At 50.5% G+C, this 18,815-nt stretch overlaps 1 protein-coding gene and 1 pseudogene across 1 annotated transcript; both read right to left on the reverse strand.

The window, feature by feature from the left end:
• Positions 1 to 14: 14 nt before the first annotated feature.
• RHOU (ras homolog family member U) lies at positions 15 to 8,711 on the reverse strand. Its single transcript, XM_028531394.2, has 3 exons — positions 8,001 to 8,711; positions 6,209 to 6,267; positions 15 to 1,649 (listed from the first exon to the last, which is right to left on the reverse strand). The coding sequence occupies exons 1-3, from the start codon at positions 8,260 to 8,262 to the stop codon at positions 1,194 to 1,196; spliced, it is 777 nt and encodes a 258-aa protein (XP_028387195.1). The 5' UTR covers positions 8,263 to 8,711; the 3' UTR covers positions 15 to 1,193.
• Positions 8,712 to 11,477: 2,766 nt separating this feature from the next.
• On the reverse strand, positions 11,478 to 12,403 carry LOC114512454 (annotated as a pseudogene).
• Between the last annotated feature and the right edge of the window lie 6,412 nt (positions 12,404 to 18,815).

Consider the following 18,815-nt stretch of genomic DNA (forward strand, 5'->3'; position numbering starts at 1 on the left):
CAACTGGTTGTTTCAACAGAGTTTAAAACAGGTTCTGAGAGATGTTCATGTTTTGTTTTAAGATGGTCTCAAAAATGTGTTCAGATACCCTGAAAGTCACTGCGTGTGATCAAAAACAAATCTGTTCCAAAAAGTGTCGACCAGAAGAGGAAGCCGCGGGCCCCTCGATCTGTGTTTGTGGCCATGCCTTTCCCCCCCATTCACTGTCTGAACGTCCGAATCGGCAGCGAATACAGCCATATGCATGTATGTGTGTGTGCGTGTGCACAAGCACGTTTGGGCTACTTAAAGAAAAAGGTGCATGCTGTGTCCCACAAACATTCGCTGTAGGCTTTTGAAGAGGGCTCACACCCTTGCAGAAGGGACAGCGTACGGATGGAAGTTTGGAAACAATTTGGACAGGTGCTCCCTAATGCCTGGGCAATTTGGTGCGTGTGGACTAACTGCTGACATCCATTTTGATTTCGAGATGAATCACTCCCTAAAGAAAATGTGTCTGCTACCGGCTACCACTTGCTTTAGTCCACACGAGGTACAGGCTATGTTTACACAGCATCAGCAGAAATGGTCTCAGAATGGAAAAATCCCACTAAACAATGTTTTCCTTTTGGTCTACACAGTGCTACAGAGTGAGTGGGTTGGTTGTGTTGGTTATTTTTAAATCTTCAGCAACCGAATATTAGCAGAGTGACTGCTTTGAGGTTTCGTAGGCAGAGGTCTCTCATTTTTTTCTGATTTTTGTTCCTTAAAAAAAAGAATAAAAAGTATGGAGTTTCAAAGCTAAGAGTGGTTCTCCGGATAGCCGGCCTATGATCAAGAGAGAGCTAACGAGACCACTGCATTCTGTACGTGATCACGCAGCAAAATTTCAGTCTTCACACCCAGATTTGAGGTGTCTTTCTCCTACTAGATATAAATCAACCCAAAGGTCTAGAGCTCTAAATCTTCAACATTATGAAAAATGCTTAACTTACTTCAAAAATGCGTTGCATATGAGTCTCATCCCTAAGCTCAGACAAACAACAAGGAAAATCAAAGGCAAGAAAGAATACATACATGGAGAGGCCCCCCCGCCCCGGGATACCCACACAGGTTCTCTAAACAGGTTGCACACCGTACAGGGAGTCCTCGAAGCTAATATAGCTCCTAATATCGATTTCATCTGAAAAGTCTTTCTGGGTCCCCTGCCAGCATCATACGAAACAGCAATACTTCTTCCACCAGGACTTGGAGAGGTTTTTCATTTTGTCCGGAGTCCTGCTTTTGGACTTCTTTGGCTGTTGCTGTGTGTCCGAGTACTGAATGCCAGCCACAATGGCCGCGTCAAAGACCTCTTTGAGGTTTTTCTGAGTCAAGGCCGAGCACTCGATGTAGGAGGCGGCTTTGATCTCCTCGGCGCACAGCTTCGCCGCTTCTTCGGGCACCGGTTTCTCTTTGCACTTGTCCAGCTCGATGAGGACTTTGACATCTTCGCGGAGATCCGACTGCGTTCCGACGAGGATGATGGGGGCCTTGGGGCAGTGGCGCCGGATCTCGGGCACCCACTTCTCCGTGACGTTCTGGAAGGAGGAGGGGCTGACCACACTGAAGCACAGCAGGAAGATGTCCGTGTTGGTGTAGCAGAGAGGCCGGAGCCTGTCAAACTCATCCTGCAACCAAAGCACCCAAAGGGATTTTAAAAACGCATCTCATTGGCAGAAAGAACAGCTTAAGTTTTTTTTGTGAAAAGGCCTGGCAGGTAATAGAAAACCCACTGGGTATGGAAAGAACAGCCCGTGTCTTAGAAGGGACCCTGCTGTGCTCACCTAAGTGGGGCCCACGCTGCACGATGTACAAAAGCTGCACGTGTGTTCAAGTGTCTGTCAATGCATGTGACCTCCTTGTAACTTACCATGGAAAACGTACTTAGATGGATTTTAGAGATAAACTTTCAGGCCAGAGTAACTGAGCTATGCTTCTGAAACGTAGACAGTGTGTCCATGCAGATCCCCAAGATTCCTACCGACCCCGGGGAGACCCAGTCTATAAACACGGCTCCTCTCCGTGCAAATCCAGCCCTGCCCACTCTCGCGGCAGCAGTGAGCCAGGCCGGCTTCCTGCCAGCTGCACTGTGCCTACCGGGCCCGCACTGCACAGAGGCCAGAGCTAACCAGACCCGAGGACAGACCCCGAGCAGGGGCTGAGGACCCTGGCTCTGACAGCTCGAAGAACCTGTGCCTCCCAACATCATTTACGGTATTGGTTAATACAGCCTCGTTTTTGCCTGATACACCCTTTCTCCTTGCCTTGTCATCTCTTTCCCCCTCCTTCCTTCCCCTTCTGTTACTTCTTGTGCTCTGGTCTCTCTGCCAACACCACACACAGCTTTATCTTCCTAAAGCCTCCACTCACGGTGCTTTGGGAAGACACAGGGCCAGAGAGAGGGAGAGCCCACCTGCCCGGAGGGTACAGAGACCCAGACGGAATAGGTCAGAGGTAGTTCTGCGGAGTAGCCGTCACACTCCTGCAGACGTCCTCTTAGGGGAGTCCGTGCTGGACCCCAGGCACCGGGCAGGGCCAGGGACTCGGCTGGGGACACACACACATGGCCTGAGCTCCGGCAGAAATACGTGGCTCCCAATCAGGGTATTTTCATATCTAATATAGTTCCCAGTGGTACTATATTCAGCTAATGGAAAGCCTCCACTCGATTCTCTTGTGGGAAAATATTTACATCATCCCATTCCTATTTAAAATTTCTACCTGTGGGTACCAACGATCCTCAGGTGTGACGTGGCAGATAATTTCCCAGTGGCAAGGGAAAGTTCAGGGCACACTCCGATTATGTACAAACTACGCTTCACGTGCCCATTATTCCGCGTGCAATTTTTTCTAAGCGTAAAGGAAACGTGGGCGTGTTTTATGGGAACCCACTTTCTTCGCCTGAGGCTTGTTATTGCCACTGCAGCGCAACCACCACCCCACAATACTAAAGTCGACCGGCTGATGGGATCAGGAGTGACTGTGGCATTTCGGAACGCCACTGCCCCTCGTCAGCCTTCCAGAAGCAAGAGTCAGAAAAGAAGGACTTGGGTTTCTCGGTGCCAACTTTGTGCTGAAAGAACAAACACAGAAACTCCAGCAGGTAGATGACGGCCCGGCCTGGCAGCCCTATTCATGAAACGTCTCTCTGTTCTCCGGGGCCTCGAAGGAAGGAGCATAAAACCGAGCCCCGGGTGAGGTCAGCTCCCTCGGGCAGCTGCACCAGCGCACCTCGGGGAGGCCGTCACCCTTTGCCGGGCTGGAATCTGAGGTTGTGTTACCCATAAAAAGAAAGCAGGCCCAGGGGCCAGGCCTTCCGACAGGGCTTTGGAAATCTGGCTGCCCAGACCTCTTCAGGTTCTGAGGGGTTCGGGAAGCGAAGCAGAAATGAAGCCCTCCTGCTCACTGCCCGACCAGACACCTTAGTTAGATATTTGCTGGAATAAACACGCAGATGCGCGCTGAGACCAATGGCCAAGTGCCCTCCCGCCCGGGCATCTGCATGCCTGGGCCAGGTCTGCCAGGAGGATCTGGTTCGGGGGTAGGCGGGCAGGGAGCGGGAGAGTAGTGTCGGTCAAGCTGCAGTCTGATTTTTTATTATTTTTTTTCAGTATAAAGATTTTCCCAAGTGCCTCATGGGTCAAAAGGCTGAAGAATTTTCAGCTCCAATTGGCAACGCCACAATGAAGTGGTCTTATTACGGTGATACCCCTTTCTCTCATACCAAAGGCGGATTTCTCAAAGTGCGCAGTCTCCGATCAATTTTCACTTGGTGAGACTGTGAGTGCAGCATTAAAAACTCCTTTTAACATCTTATAGACTCACGTGCCCTCCCTCCCAAGAAAACCCAAAGGTGCAAGAAGCAACGTTAGTGATTTATCCAGCCAGGGGAGCTGTGTTCTTGCTCTGAGCTTCTCTGTGAAAGCTGCCCTGGGGCCCCAGGTGCTCACATTCTGCCTGTGCTCACATTCTGCCGCAGGGGGAAGTGGAGATGGCTTGAGTCACTGCAAACCAGGACGCTATCAGGAGGACTGCCTGGAGGAGGGGAGTTCCACTGGCTGAGTCAACACTAAGTCAATGTGGCTGGAGTCAAATCAAGTTCCTTAAAAGGTAGTTTTTCAGCTCTGGCGTAAGGACTTAGACAAGGATCGTGGCCAGCTTTGCTAATAGTCAAAACCAACACTGATTGATACTTGGGAGCAGGAAAAAAAAATAACCTTTATCTTTTCAGCTGTGTATTTTTCATAGGGAGTTTTTAGAGTTGGTTTTCTACAAATCTTTAGATAGTAGCTTCATTCATTCTGTAATCGGATATACTTTGCTAACCAGCACATCAAGCAAGAAATATACTAAATTGCAATGAAAACATTGCTGGGAGATGAGAAAAATTAATTCCAAATAACCCAAAGCTTACCCACTTAGCACCCAAACTCTAATCTTTAAATACAAACATCTTTCATGAAAATATTTCTAAAATGATTCTTGCGTTTCTCTGACTTTTAAACAGCCCATGATAAGAAAAAAAATCACTCTTCCTTGAAAATTCAGGATCATTTCTACAGTTTTTCTTTTTTTCCTAGTAAAAGCCCTATTCCGTTTTCCCAACTGCTCTGAGGTTTTCCTCCTGGATCCACCCGTCCCACACCTCCAGCCAACGTCGCTTTCCTATTTACATAACTTCTCTGATTTCTTTCACAAGTTCCACGAACTGGTTCATCTTCCCTACAGACTGTAAGTGTGCTGAGGGACATGCCCATGACTAAGTCTGTGTCCTCAGAACCTACCAAGGCATTCATTTATGGTGATCACGCCCTACTGTGTGCCAGATGTGTGCAGACACCAGGGGTGCACCCCTGCCCAGGAGAACCAGCGCATCACAGGTGATGGGCTGGGTGTGCACAGCGCTGCTTGGCTTGACCCTAAAGGGCCCCTGATAACCATGTCTTTTGGTTTCTTGTGTTTTTCTATCTTCCGGTTTATTCCTAATTACTAGGCTATTACTATTATTCCCAGGCAAGAAGTTGCCCCTTCTTGCTTCAGCGGGGAGGCCACTATTTATTGGTTTATTTCTGCTCCTGGTGAAAGGGAAGCTGCCGTGCTCCAGGGCTGGGGTAAGGCCACAACAACAAGGGAGGCTGGGTGACCACTCAGGATGCTGTGGCCACCGCCAAGGCATTCAGCTGCGGAACCGGGCTGCCCGGGATGTGTTGCCTTCAGGTTTGATAAACAAAGCTCCGAATCGGCTGCCCCAGAGTCAGTGGGGGCGCAGTGTGGCAGCCCCGGCTTGGCTGAGGCCCGGGGCACACGCGAAGCCAACTTCTCAAAAGCTAATGGTCATGGGACAACAGCCCGGAAAGTGAGGCAGGAAATTTACCTGCCTCCAAAGCAGCCACCGGCACTTTCCCTGGCTCTCAGGCATTTGTAATAACCTACAGTGTCACTCAGGCAGACTCAAGAGAGGGCAGCGGGTTCTACGGAGAACAGAAACGTCAGTGACTGGGGCTCCGTGCTGGGGGTGGGGGTGGGGGTGTTGGGTGATGACGGGCCCTGGGGCTCTTGGGACTTGACTTCACTCCCGTGTCCTCCCTGTCACTCCCTGGCTGCCTGGTCCAAGCGCCTGGCCCTCGAAACAAGAATCAAATATTCACTGTGTGAGAGACTGCGCTCCAGCTCAGTGATTCGGCCAGCTCAGGACGGCTCCGACCCCCACATCTCTACTTCAGGGGACAGCCAGCAGTAGCCCCTGGGAGCCAAACCACAGTGCAGGAAAGGAGCTGGTAACACTTACTGACAGAAGCTCCCTCTGTTTCTTGAGTAAATGTCTTAAACATTTGTCTTCCTGACCTTTCATAAATTGAGTAGAAGGTATTACCAACTTACTTGGAGCAATGATTACAAAGCATCATTGATAGCTTTTTAATGAAAACCAGAAACTAAATAAGATCAGAAACTCTTGTGAGATAAGAACTGCTCTTGACCTACTTTCCTGCCCCTGCCAAGCTGGCCACACCCCATTTTATGAGTGTGGGGCAGCTTCCCCCCACCCCAGCCCGGGAGAGAGGGGCCAGTGGCGGGGGCGGGGCTGCTTCATCTGGCTGCAGAACTACCCAGTTATTGAGGAAGGTGGTCTGGAGACCTTTCCAAGGCCGTCCCCTTTCCCGACAGTGCACAGCGACGTGATACTGACCTGTCCTGCAGTGTCACAGAGCTGGAGTCTCACCGGCCGCCCATCCACAGACACCACAGCTTAAAAACAAGACCAAAACCACGGTCAGGGGCATGTCTCTTCGTCACTCTCCAAAGAGCAATAGTTGCAGCCTGCACCAGCATTCTCACCCAGAACCCTCCCGATCCTAATCTGGGGAGGTAGGAACTTGCTTAAAACAAGGAGGCATTTTTGTAAACCCGTCTCCAGGGCTGACAATCCCCCCCACCCCGCCACCGCTACAGATGAGGCAGCAAATCCCCGCGCCTTTGATGGGCCCCAGGAGGGCCTGGGTTTGCCTCCTGGTGCAGAAGATTTATTTTCCTGCCGCACTAGTTTCAAAAGACCTGAAAACAACCCCGGTGAGGGGAAGGGGGTGGTAAGTGGGAACCAGCCTTTCGGCTTTAAATCAGTGGAAAACCTCACACACGATTGTTTTCCCTTGGGAAACACGCCGAGACTTCAGGGTTTATCATAAAATTGTAGCTTGTTTTGAGAGCATGTGCAAACACTGGCTGCCTGCATTGTCCTGTTTATAAAAGAGGGCACTGCTTATCTCTCCGTGTCCGCTCGAAGCGGGGATTAAGGAAAGGAAGGGGAGAAGAAAGCAGGCATGCCCACCTCTCCACCGGGAGGGGGTCTTTGGGGAGGGACCCGCATGGGGCCTGGCTTGGAAGGTCCTACTTGAATTAAACAGTCAGTTCTGTCTCAATATAACTTTCTAGATTGTTTATGCGTATTTATACTAGTCAGTGGAACAAAAAAAAAGGTAGGAAAACAATGCTATTTACGTGGGAACCCCATCAGCATAGCACAGCTTATCCAGGTAACTTCCAGATGGAAGAAACAAGTCCTTGCTGTTATGACTTTCTAAGAGATGGAATAGCATGTGTGTGTGTGTGTGTGTGTGTGTGTGTGAGAGAGAGAGAGAGAGAGAGAGATTCACACTAGCTTCCGTGGGATTTTAACTTTTTCGTAGATTTCAAAAAAGACCTGAAAAATCAAGATAAAGGATTCTTTTATCTTTGTGTCCACCAAACCAAATGAAATAGCACCCCGGATATAAGAGCTTCAAATAGCTCGAAGAGATAGTGAAAGATACTAAGAATCAGAACCAGCCAAGGGAGGCAGGGGAAGTGGGGGCAGCCGGGTAGTGGAGGGGGACTCAGAAGAAAGAAATCACGTTTACTCTGCAGGCTTAATCCGAACCTGCGCCTTCACTAGGGCCGATAGTACTATTTCCACTAAATCAACTATTTTTTTGCTGTCTCCGCGGCTCTTTAAAGCGGAGAAGCCCTTTCGAGAGGAGTCGTATAAAGGAAAGGGACTGACACTAAAGGCCACAGGTAATGGCACCTGCGCGTCACCTTCCTTGTGAAACTCAGCAGCAGCGCCAGCGTACGTCGACCTGACGCAACTTTCTCTCCGAAGCGAACTGACCAGGCAACCTGAACTCGACCTGTTTGATTCCCGCTCTGCCCTTTTTCTCTGGCTCAGGCTCTGACTCCCGTTCCCACCCCCTCGGGCTCTGGTTTTAGGGTTCTCCATTCTCTCCACGCTCGCCGGGCCCCCGAGGCTCGGGGGCTGTCCCGCACTCGGCACTTGGTCCGATCGATTCCCAGATGGAGCCGGGCCCGCGGTTCGGCAGCCCCCTGGCGTCCTCCGGACCATCGCGCCGCCCTCCCTCCTCTCCCCACGGGGTCGGTCAGCACCGCGTCCGCGGACGGTGGCCCCGCGCCCTCCCCGCCAGCCCCCGCCCCCCGGGCCCGCTCACCCGAGAAGTTGTCGAAGGCGGTGGGGATGTACTCGGTGGGGTAGCCGTTGGTGGTGTAGCTCACCACCAGGCTGGTCTTGCCCACCGCGCCGTCGCCGACCAGCACGCACTTGATGCCGCGCCCTTCCGCGCCGCCCGCGCGCCCCCGGCCCCCAGACGCCCCGGGCCCGCGCCCCCCACGCCCCCCGCGCTCCCGGCGGGGCGGCACAGGCGGCGCCTCGCAGCGGCCGGGGAATGCGGGGTCCCCCTGCTGTGGGGGCATCGGTCCGAGCTCTTGGATGTGCAGGCGCGGGCGAGCAGGGCCCGGCACAAACGCCCCTCCGTCCCGGAGCCCACCGGGAAGGAGGAGCTGTCACCGACCGCTGCGGGCGCGTCCCCCGCCCCCGAAAGCCGCGGTTCCAGGCCGCTCGGCTCGCAGACAAAGGCGGCGGGGGAGGATCGCGGTCAGTGCTCTGGCGTAGCCACCCGGCTCTGCTCCGCGCGATCGGAGGACTGCGGGCCGAGCGCTGTGGAGCCTGAGAGCTCTGTCTCCTCCCGGCTTTCCGGCGACACGACGCGTGGGGGGCGGGAGGGGAGGGGAAGGAGGCGGGTCTGGCTCGCAGGCTCAGTCCCCGCGCCGAGGCCACAGCGCCCCCCTCCTGCACGCCGGGGGCCTGCACCCGCTCCGGAGGCGGTGCCGCGCCTGGCAGGCGGAGACCGCTGGCGCTGACTCGTGGGACTCGGAACACCCGCTCCCGGGACGGACTCCACCCCGCGAATACTGCTCCCGGGTGCGGCGCTTGAAGGAGCCGCGCTGTCTGAAGGCAGGTTTCTCCTCCCCTGCACGCGAGAGCCACACCACCTCTGGACTGACCCGGGTGGTTCCGCCTCACTGCGCCCACGTGGGCGGGAAGCTTGAGGTTCCTCCTGTTACCTCCGCCGCTCATCCCCCTCGCCCCCACCTCCGCTTCCCTATCAGAGCCCGGGCTGCGGGGTCCGTCACGGGCCACAGCGCTCTAACTAAGGTGGGGGGTGGGGTGGGATGAACTCAGTGTCTGGTGGGAACATGTGGTCTGAAGGAGACGGAATTAACAAGCAACTAAAAAAAAAAGTCCATCGTGTAATTTTGTTTTAAAAGTCATCGTGTGATTTTTTTCTTCTAAAATAATGTATTCTTTTGGGGAGCAAAGGATGGCAAGTTCATTGTTCATGCATATTTGACTTCCTCTTTCCCAGGCCATAAAACAGTACATTTCTTTATGGCCCCAATTCCTCCATTGACCTAAATGCAATGTGGTGACAATATTATCTGGAAAGAAAAAAGTCCATTTCTGTTTGACGACTTCCTGTCTACCTCCTCTTACATGTAGGCGACAGTCCATTCAGAAAACAGGGACACTTCTCCGAGCCTGGTTGAGACACAAAGTCTCCTGGGCCGGGTGCCAAAGGAGACTTTACACGGAGGAGACGCATTGCAAAATTACAGAATTGAAGAAGGGGTCAAAGGGTGTGCAGCAAGGGCAGTTTGAGGAGGTGTTCAAGGGGCATACAGTTTCAGTTGTGCAAAATAACATTTGGCGATTTACTGTATAATAATGGGGCTGTAGTTAACTGTGGTATAGTGTATCCTTGAAATTTGCTAGCAGGGTAGATCTTAAGTGTTTTCAATACACACACACACACACACACACACACACACGAGGAGATGTGAGGTGCTGGGTATGTGAATTACCTGGATTGGGGTGAATGTTTCACAGTACATACACATGTGAAATCATCAAGTGGTACATCTTAAATATATGCAGCTTTGAATTGTCAACTGTACCTCAGTGAAGTGGTGGGGGGAGTGCAGTTGAAAGGTGTAGAAAAGATCAGTTTTATCAAGGTGTGTCACGCAGTTTATTAAAATGTTTCCTTGTGGAATTTTTGAAGTTTGTATTGTTTGTGTAAATTTTGTAGCTTGTTATGATGTAGTTCTCCTTTTTAATATATATACATATATATATATATATATATTTGTACCTAATTTTCCATTCTTAAGTTTTTATTCTGTCTATTACAGGATTCCCCCAAATTTGATAAGCTTCAGGATCTACACACTTTAGTTCTACATCTCCTCTGGCCAGGTGTTAAGTTCGTGTTCTTGCTTTATTTTCTTCTTTAGATGCTGTGCTTTTTATGTTGAATTTCATCCCATCCCCACTCATTCGGGTTCATCTTTCTACATTCGATTTCATCACCCCCCTGCAGCCTTCTCCAAAATGCCCAGAGCTCATGCTCCCCCGATTTATAGTAATCTTCTGCGAGCCACGGAGGAAAGCGGACCTCACGCTGCCCTGCGTGGCAGCTCCTTCAAGTCCAGAGTGGGGAGGTGGCCTGGAAGAGCAGAGTGCCAACCGCAGAGGTTCCTCGGGGGCCGGGTTGTGTTCACCCCTATAACCCACCCCTGGAATCGTGCGGGGCAAATAGTAGTAGGGTGCTGTTTTTATTTTTAGGCATTTCTAAAATATGTTTAGAATGCATGAATGAAGTTGGACTACTTCTTACAGCAATTAATCCTCAACACCACTCTGCTCTCTTTTAAGATGTATTACATGATAATGTCTGGTGAAGATGGCAGAGTAGGTACAGGCTGTGCTCACCTCCTCCCAGAACCACACCGAAAGTACAGCTAGATTATAGAGCGATCACCCTCGAGAGCTCTGTGAAGACAGCTGAACGGAGCTCCTACAGCTAAGGATATGAAGAGGAAGCACGCGGAGGCTGGTAGGAGGGGCGGACATGCAAAACAGGCGGGTCCCACACCCACACGTAGCAAGCAGTTCAGAATCAGGAGTGTGAACTCCTCTGTGGAGGTCCCTCCTCAGGAATGAGGGGTTCCAGCCCCAACCAGACTGGGGAGCTGTGGGGAGTCCTCTCCCTATGCCAGGAAGAGGGCTCCCCACAACATCTGGCATCAAAAATCAGTAGGGATTCCATCCAGGTGAGCTGGAGGGCTTCTGGAAACCCAGGTGTCCTCTTAAAGGTCCCACACACAGACTCACTGGCTCACAAACACTCACCCTAAGCCCTGGCAAAGAGACATCAGCTCAAAAGGCACCAAAGACATAAGAGGGAGAAACTGAATTGTGTGGCTTCAAGACAAGGACTGGAGAGGCAGCCACCACTGTTCCTGGGTTGAGCCTTCTCACCGTACAACCTGCAGGCACAGGAAAGCTCCAGATCTGAGTCTGCCCACCCTGGTGGCAACCTGAGACCCCGCCCCACCCACCTGGTGCACCCCCTGCCTCTCTTTCAGGGGCCCTTCCTCGCAGGCAGCTGGCCTCAGCCCGTGCAGACTTCCCTAAAACTCTCAAAGGTTCACAGGCCCCAGGCAGGCAGTGGCCAGCCTTGGCGTGCCCTTTGCTTCTTGCTGAGTGGCTGCAGGCCTGGCACTGGCGGCTGCTGACCTCAGCTCACGGTATGGCCTCTCTCATGTGCCTTCAGAGCCAGCACAGGCAGCTACCAGCCATGAATTGCCTCGTAGCTCCTGACACGTGGCCCACACCCAGCACAGGCAGCGGCTGAACTTGGACTACACCCGCGCCCCTCCCAAGGAGCCCCAGAACCAACACACCCAGCGCCTGGCTTCCCCGAGTGCTGTGTTTGAGACTCACTGATAAGCTAAAAGTCCTTGTGCAGACATTACTTTCTCTTGTGCACGCGTCTGCTTTATTAGTAAGCAGAGCCCTTAGAGGGCTCTTCCCTAGTCCTCAGGTTCAGGTTCATCTTCATCTTGACTAATCCGGAAGCAAGGACGTTCACAAGTGTCCTTGTCAGGTGCAACCACACAGAGCCAACCACGAAGACTGTTCTCCGCCAGGCATTTCCTGGTAAGCGACTTCCAGTATCTTTTCGAGAACTGTTTCTCGGAAACCACTGTGCTTTTGTTCCTGAAGCATTCCATGGGAACAACAGTCCTAAGGTTCCCGGTTTTTTCCGTTGATTTTGACCTATTCCCATAAACACCGTTCAAGTTCTCTGGCATCAAAAGTTCCATCTCCTACCGAGGGAGCGAGGTCCAAGCCGACGGCCAGGTTCTCCACTTCGGCTCCTTGACCTTCGGCGCCGTGAAAGGTGGTCTGCGTGGTCAGAGAGCTCAGGGCCTGGCTTCCCACCACCACCGAGTGCCACCAGTTAGCTCCTCAAAAGGCACGCCCGTCGGGTGGCAGCGGAGCTCATCCGCTGTGGCTGTGGTCAGTCCTCACAACCGGTCAGCCTGGGGGTCAACCCCACCCACCGACGACGCACCTACCACAATTCAGGCTTGACTTCGACAGGAGGGCACGCACGACCCACCCAAGGGACGATTCTAGAGCACTCTCACAGTAAGACTTAGACATGACGTGGTTGAGCAGAATCCTATCTCTACAAATCTTTCCCATGCCGTGAACTGGTACTGCGCGTCACTGACGTCTCCAGCGTTTGTTGTGAATTTGTGTATCATTGTCCACAAGGGCTATTTGTAGGCATTTTAGTATTTTTAACAAACTGAATGGGTCCCGCAGTGTTATTACAAAAGAGGCCATCAGCAATAGATTTGTGAGCTCCTGGAGAAAAATGAAAGCTGGAGCTAGGGCCCTTGGAGGGGCGCGGTCAGTTCGTGCACGAGATGGGGCGCTGGAGTCGCTGCTGACGTTGAAATCAGATGCCGGGCAAGGTGGCGGGGCTACCCGGCTGGCCCCTTTCCCTGCATCAGTCTCGGTTTCTTTTCCTCTTTCAACCCCCCTGCTCTGGGTGTTCCCAGCTGTTGCAGCTCTGCCACCCCTTTTGGATGAGACAGGCCGCTTCCTGCTTTGCTCCCCCGCCCCCTGCCACCCCTGCCCCAGCTGTTCTGACCCTTCTGATGGAAAAGCCTCCTTGGAGGCAACAGATACGCTTCCAACTTCCAACCCTTCCAACCCCGGCACACATCCCAGAGACTCCCCAGGCCCAACATTTTCCAGCCGCCCAAACCCTTGCAGACGATAAGAACTCTTTAGAGACCCCTTGTAGCTATTGCAACACCATGACCTTCTGTAATTTGTCAGCCACCCTACGAAGATAAGAACTGGCCACATAATCATTTCCCAACAACTGTGACCACCCCGGCCAGCAATTAGGAAATGACAGGACTCTCCTACTCCCTTCCAGAAACGGCAGCCATCTCTCTTTTCTCCATCTTTCCAGTTAAGGGCAGGGACGCACCCACCATCCTTCAATGGGAGGACAAAGGAGTTTCCACATCCCTTGAGTTGTCCGAATCCATCACTGGGTTTGCGATGGCAGCAAAACACTTTGAATGCACGTGTACACGTCTGAATGCCTTGCAAAGCAGCCTGAGTCCCTCTCTGAGAAGAAATAGTGTCTCAGAAGGCCCATTTTCTGTCATATGCATCCTGGAACAATGTCTTAGAAGGGGAGCACTGCTTCTGCACATTGAAGGAAATCGCGACCTTGGCTTTGCTTCGGAAGGGAAGGAGTCCAGTTGTCAGCTGCGTTACCGAATAGAGGGATCCGACTCCTGAACTTAGCGTGACTAAGCAAGAATGAGGGAGATCCGCACAGACATGCTTGGAGCCGACACCAAGGAGTTCAGAGTGCTAGTAAGAGAGAAAATATTTGCAAAATAACCATAGTCCAAGACAGGGTATGATGGGTACTGGGATGTGCAAAGTGCAATCAAAAGTCAGAAGATGCCTGCCGTGGTCGGTGGCTCAGTGGGTTGGAGCGTTGACCCGTGCACCAAAGGGTCTCGGGTTCGATTCCTGGTTAGGGCACACCCTTAGAGTGTGGGTTTGATCCCCAGTTGGGGCACGTACGGGAGGCAACTGATCAATGTTTCTTTCTCTCTCCCTTTCTCTTTCTCTAAAATCAGTGAAAGCAAATCCTCAGTTGAGGATTTGAAAAGAAAGTCAGAGGATGCCCGAGAGCAGTCTTCTGGATGGGGAAATCTGAGCATCCTTCCTTCAGACAGGTGAGCAGACTGCTCAAAACCAAACCTGTGTTCCCAGAAGACCCTGCGGGCGAGGCTTTATCAGCAGGCTGGCGAACCGGCAGGGAGCCTCATGTTCCAGGGAAAGTTTAGCAAGGGGAAGAGTAAGTCATAAGTGAACATAAGTCACAGCAGAGATGGCGCCAATTCTGCATGAGCCTGGGAGCCCCTGGAAGTGATTGGTTAGTAACATTATCTGACTCAAGCTCCCAGGATCCCCCGGGGCTGTGGATGAAAAGCCACTGTCAGGGCAAGGGGAGCAGGGAGACCAGTTAAGAGATGAAGGAGATGAAGGTTCCTGGCCAGAGAGGGAAGGGACTCGACCAGGAGTAGCAGAGGTGGCGGTGAGAAGAAGTTGGGTGTAGGACACGCCTTGAAGGTGGAGCCAGCACCACCCACCTGGTGCGTTGGGTCTTGGGTTTCGGGATATGTGAGGAGGCAAGCCAATTCCAAGGATCATGGCATGACAAACCAAAATTGTCGTTAATTGGGATAAGGAAAATTCCAGCAAGTCGCAGGTTCTGGGAGGAAGACTAGATATTCAGTTTGTTACACAGGAAGTTGAAGTGGCCTGTGAGGTGTCCACAAGGAAATATTGGGGAGACAGTTGAATATATACACGTAAGCCCGGAGTTCAGAAAAGGGTGCGGGTCAGAGATGTGAGGTAGCGTTTCATCAGCTCGTGCACGAAGGGTGAAAGGGGGTTAGGTGACCGGGCGAGGAGTGTAGACGAGGAAGAGGAGAGACCCATGGGTGAACTCTCGGACTCCAATGTTAAGTGAAAAAGACATTTAAAAGCTAGAAATGGGCACACAATGCCATACACAGATCAAGCATCATTGAAAGGCACACCCACGACCTATATGCCCCTAGGGGCCAGTGTCACCCCAATACACTTAATACAAATAGAAAGCTAGAAATACGAAGTAAAGCCAAATGTCAGAGGCTGGGCAGGGAGAAATGGAAACGTAGCAGCCAAATGCACCACCTGTATGAGTAAGAGCTACCTTATCAGGTGCCTACCGCCTGACCGCACAGTTGGCCATCTGGCCCCTTTTGAATCTGAAGCAATCCTTGTGTCCTTTGTTTACAAGGTGGCCAATAATGAACCCGATATGGCACTGTGGCTACCCTACTTACAGACCGATTGCCTCACTGGTTTCTGGGGCCGGGTTGAGTTTCAGTGAGGGGGCGATAGCCAAGGGTGCGACAAAGGAAGTCGGGGCGGCTCTGGGGGTGTGTCCTCGGTGCATGGCCCTGAACCAAACAGTTGGTTTTCTTTGTCCATCACACCCACTGGGCCTGGACACTGAGCTGGCTGGGTCGGTAAACAGACCGGCCCGAGGTTGTTTTGCCTGACAAAGCCCACGTGTGTTCCAAGCTTACTAGAACGAAAGAGCTCTACTTCTACTAGCCGTGAAACGCCAATCATCAATTTCCTTTTAAGAGTACATACTAAAACGTTTTATTTATGACCAGTGTGTCTGAGGAAGAAAAACGTTCTCTCGGATCCTCTGAATTACCTGCAACGCTCTGATAGTTACTGATTTGGGAGCCCAGGGCACGATTAAATTCTCACAGCCCGTGGTGGGAGTCCAGGGGCAGAGAGGACGTGGAGGGAGCAGAGGGCTGCTCTGCAACCCGAAAAAGACTACGAAGAGGATTGTGGGGTGGGAGGTGGGAAGAGGCGGGGTATAACGTGACTTCATTACAGGGAAGCGCTAGTTACTGCTTCTTTATTTCCCTGGATCATATTCTGTTGGCAGCGGGGGCCAGGAGGTGGCTCCCCAGTCAGGCGAGCTCACACCCGAGCCTGCTAGTGCCACACGTTGGGGCGAGTCATTGTCCTTCTCTAGCCTCAGCTCCCCTCGTTTGCAAAATGAGTGGATCGGTTTGCTGGGGCTGTCATAACAAAACATCACTGACTGGGGGCTTAACAACGGATGTTTCTCTTCTCACCATTCTGGAGGACAGAAATCCAAGGTCAAGGCGTCAGTAGGCTTGATTCCTTCCCAGCCTCTCTTCTTGACATTTAGATGGCCATTTTCTCCCTCTTTCCTCCATGGTCTTTCTCTGCCCATGGCTGTGTCCTAACCTCCTCTTCTTATAAGGACACCAGTCGTAGTGAATTAGGGCCACTCTAATGAGCTCACTGTAACTTATCTCTTTATGGACCCTATCTCCAAATACTGTGGCATTCTGAGGTCCTAGAGGTTAGGACTTTAGTACACGAATTTTGGGAGGCACAATTCAGCCCATAACAATGTGGACAATGCTACTTATAGAGTATTGCATTTTGTTGGTGTTACATATTGAGAATGTATTTAATGTTATATATATATACACACACATATATAAAAAACAATATATATTACCTATTGATAATTATGGTATATCTAATAATTCAAATTCTGTTTTTAAATGTTCATTTATGTCCAGACAAAAACATTTTTGCTTAAGTGCCCATAGTCTAATTCTTATGATTACAACATGAGGTTAATATAGATGTTTACAAAAAAGTACTTTGTCTAACTTATTTTTTAAATTACAGAGATAGTATAATGTAATTTTCTTTGGGGTTATTTCAGGTAAGCTTAGGAACAACAAAGACTCTTATCAAAAGAACCAACAACCGCTTAGGGTCAGGAGAGAGAGCTACTGACTTCAGGAGAAGTTAAGGTAAACCGTTTTAGGAGATGGGACCCAAAGGGCATACACAGACTGGCCAACTTGAACTTAGCTGCAGTTTTACCATGTGTCAACTGTGTGACTTTCATCCCCATCCATGGTCAGCTCTCTGCTCCTTGACGGGTGTGGTAACATCCTCCAGAAACAGAATACTGTGGCAACGACTACTGGAAAACACATACTGTTATAAGTTGAAAAAATGTGTTTCTTCTCCAGAGAACCAAGACACAAACTGAATGGTCAATACACATAAGAATGGATACATGAGAGGACAGACGGATGGATGGACAGACGCATGGGGAAACAAAATAACAAAAGAACACGTGAAGACGTTGTTTTTAGTCTCACTTGATCTTCACTCTAGCCAAATATTGACTTGGCTGGTGAAGCCAACGGGAAATCTCGCCCTTCCTCCTGCTGCCCTCACTTGCTTCCTCAAGGTGCTCTGGAGTCCATGCTATTAAAGGTCACATTTCTGTGTCAAAGCCACGCTGCCTTCTGTTCTACCAGCCACGTGGCTGAAGATGGTTTGGGTTGGCATGGCCACCACGTCTGGTGGGGTTGTCACTGCCTCTGAAAAACCTGTTTCCCCATCTGGTGAAAGACCAGGTCCCTCCCACGGTAAACATCCAGGGTCATCCAGGGTCACCCGCAGTGTGGATGTCCCCGGGGCATGTCCCAGGCAGAGATGTTTACATCACTTAATGACCATCCTAATCCTTCCAGTTCCCACCTTATTCTCTAAGTTTCCAGATGAAAAGGGCAGTTTTCTATCATCTCCCGGACATTCTACATCTGCATAGCTACTCTGCATATTCCTCCTTTCTCTGCTTTCCCAAAGGTCCCTCAGATTCTGGGCCCCTGACTGTCTAATACTTATCCCAACCCATTTCTTTTTTTTAAATATATTTTATTAATTATGCTATTACAGTTGTCCCATTTTCCCCCTTCACTCCCCTCCACCCTGTACACCCTCTCCCACCCATATCCCCCCCCTTTAGTCATGTCCATGTGTCATACTTATAAGTTCTTTAGCTTCTACATTTCCCGTACTATTCTTACCCTCCCCCTACCTATTTTCAACCTACCATCTATGCTACTTATTCTCTGTACCTTTTCCCCCTCTCTCCTCCTCCCACTCCCCTGTTGCTACCCCTCCATGTGATCTCCATTTCTGTGGTTCTGTTCCTGTTCTAGTTGTTTGCTTAGTTTTTTTTGGTTTTGCTTTAGGTGTGGTTGTTAATAATTGTGAGTTTGCTGTCCTTTTACTAGACATGATTTTTCTTTATCTTCTTTTCTTAGATAAGTCCCTTTAACATTTCATAAAATAAGGGCTTGGTGATGATGAACTCCTTTAACTTGACCTTATCTGATAAGCACTTTATCTGCCCTTCCATTCTGAATGAAAGCTTTGCTGGATAGAGCAATCTGGGTTATAGGTCCTTATCTTTCATGACTTGGAATATTTCTTTCTAGCCCCTTCTTGCCTGTAAGGTCTCTTTTGAGAAATCAGCTGACAGTCTGATGGGAACTCCTTTGTAGGTTACTGTCCCCTTATCTCTTGCTGCTTCTAGGATTCTCTCCTTTGTTTTTACCTTGGCTAATGTAATTATGATGTGCCTTGGTGTGTTTCTTCTTGGGTCCAACTTCTTTGGGGCTCTCTGAGCTTCCTGGATTTCCTGGAAGTCTATTTCCTTTGCCAGAATGGGGAAGTTCTCCTTTATTATTTGTTCAAATACGTGCTCAATCTGTTGCTTTTCCTCTTCCCCTTCTGGTACCCTTATAATTCGGATGTTGGAACGTTTAAAGATGTCCTGGAGGTTCCTAAGTTTCTCCTTGTTTTTTTGAATTCTTATTTCTTCATTCTTTCCTGTTTGTTTTTTTTTTTCTTCCTTCTGGTCCACTCTATTGTTTTGAGTCCCAGTTTCCTTCCCATCACTATTGGTTCTCCGTGCATCTTCTTTCATCTCTTTTATGGTAACCTGCATTTTTTCATGTAATTTGCGCCCAAAATCAACCAATTCTGTGAGCTTCCTGATCACCAGTGTTTTGAACTGTGCATCTGATAGGTTAGCTATTTCTTAGTCACTCAAAAGGATGAGTTCTGGGGCACTGATTTGTTCTTCTATTTGAGC

This window comes from Phyllostomus discolor, chromosome 15, assembly GCF_004126475.2.
Source record: "Phyllostomus discolor isolate MPI-MPIP mPhyDis1 chromosome 15, mPhyDis1.pri.v3, whole genome shotgun sequence".
Lineage (NCBI taxonomy): Eukaryota > Metazoa > Chordata > Mammalia > Chiroptera > Phyllostomidae > Phyllostomus > Phyllostomus discolor.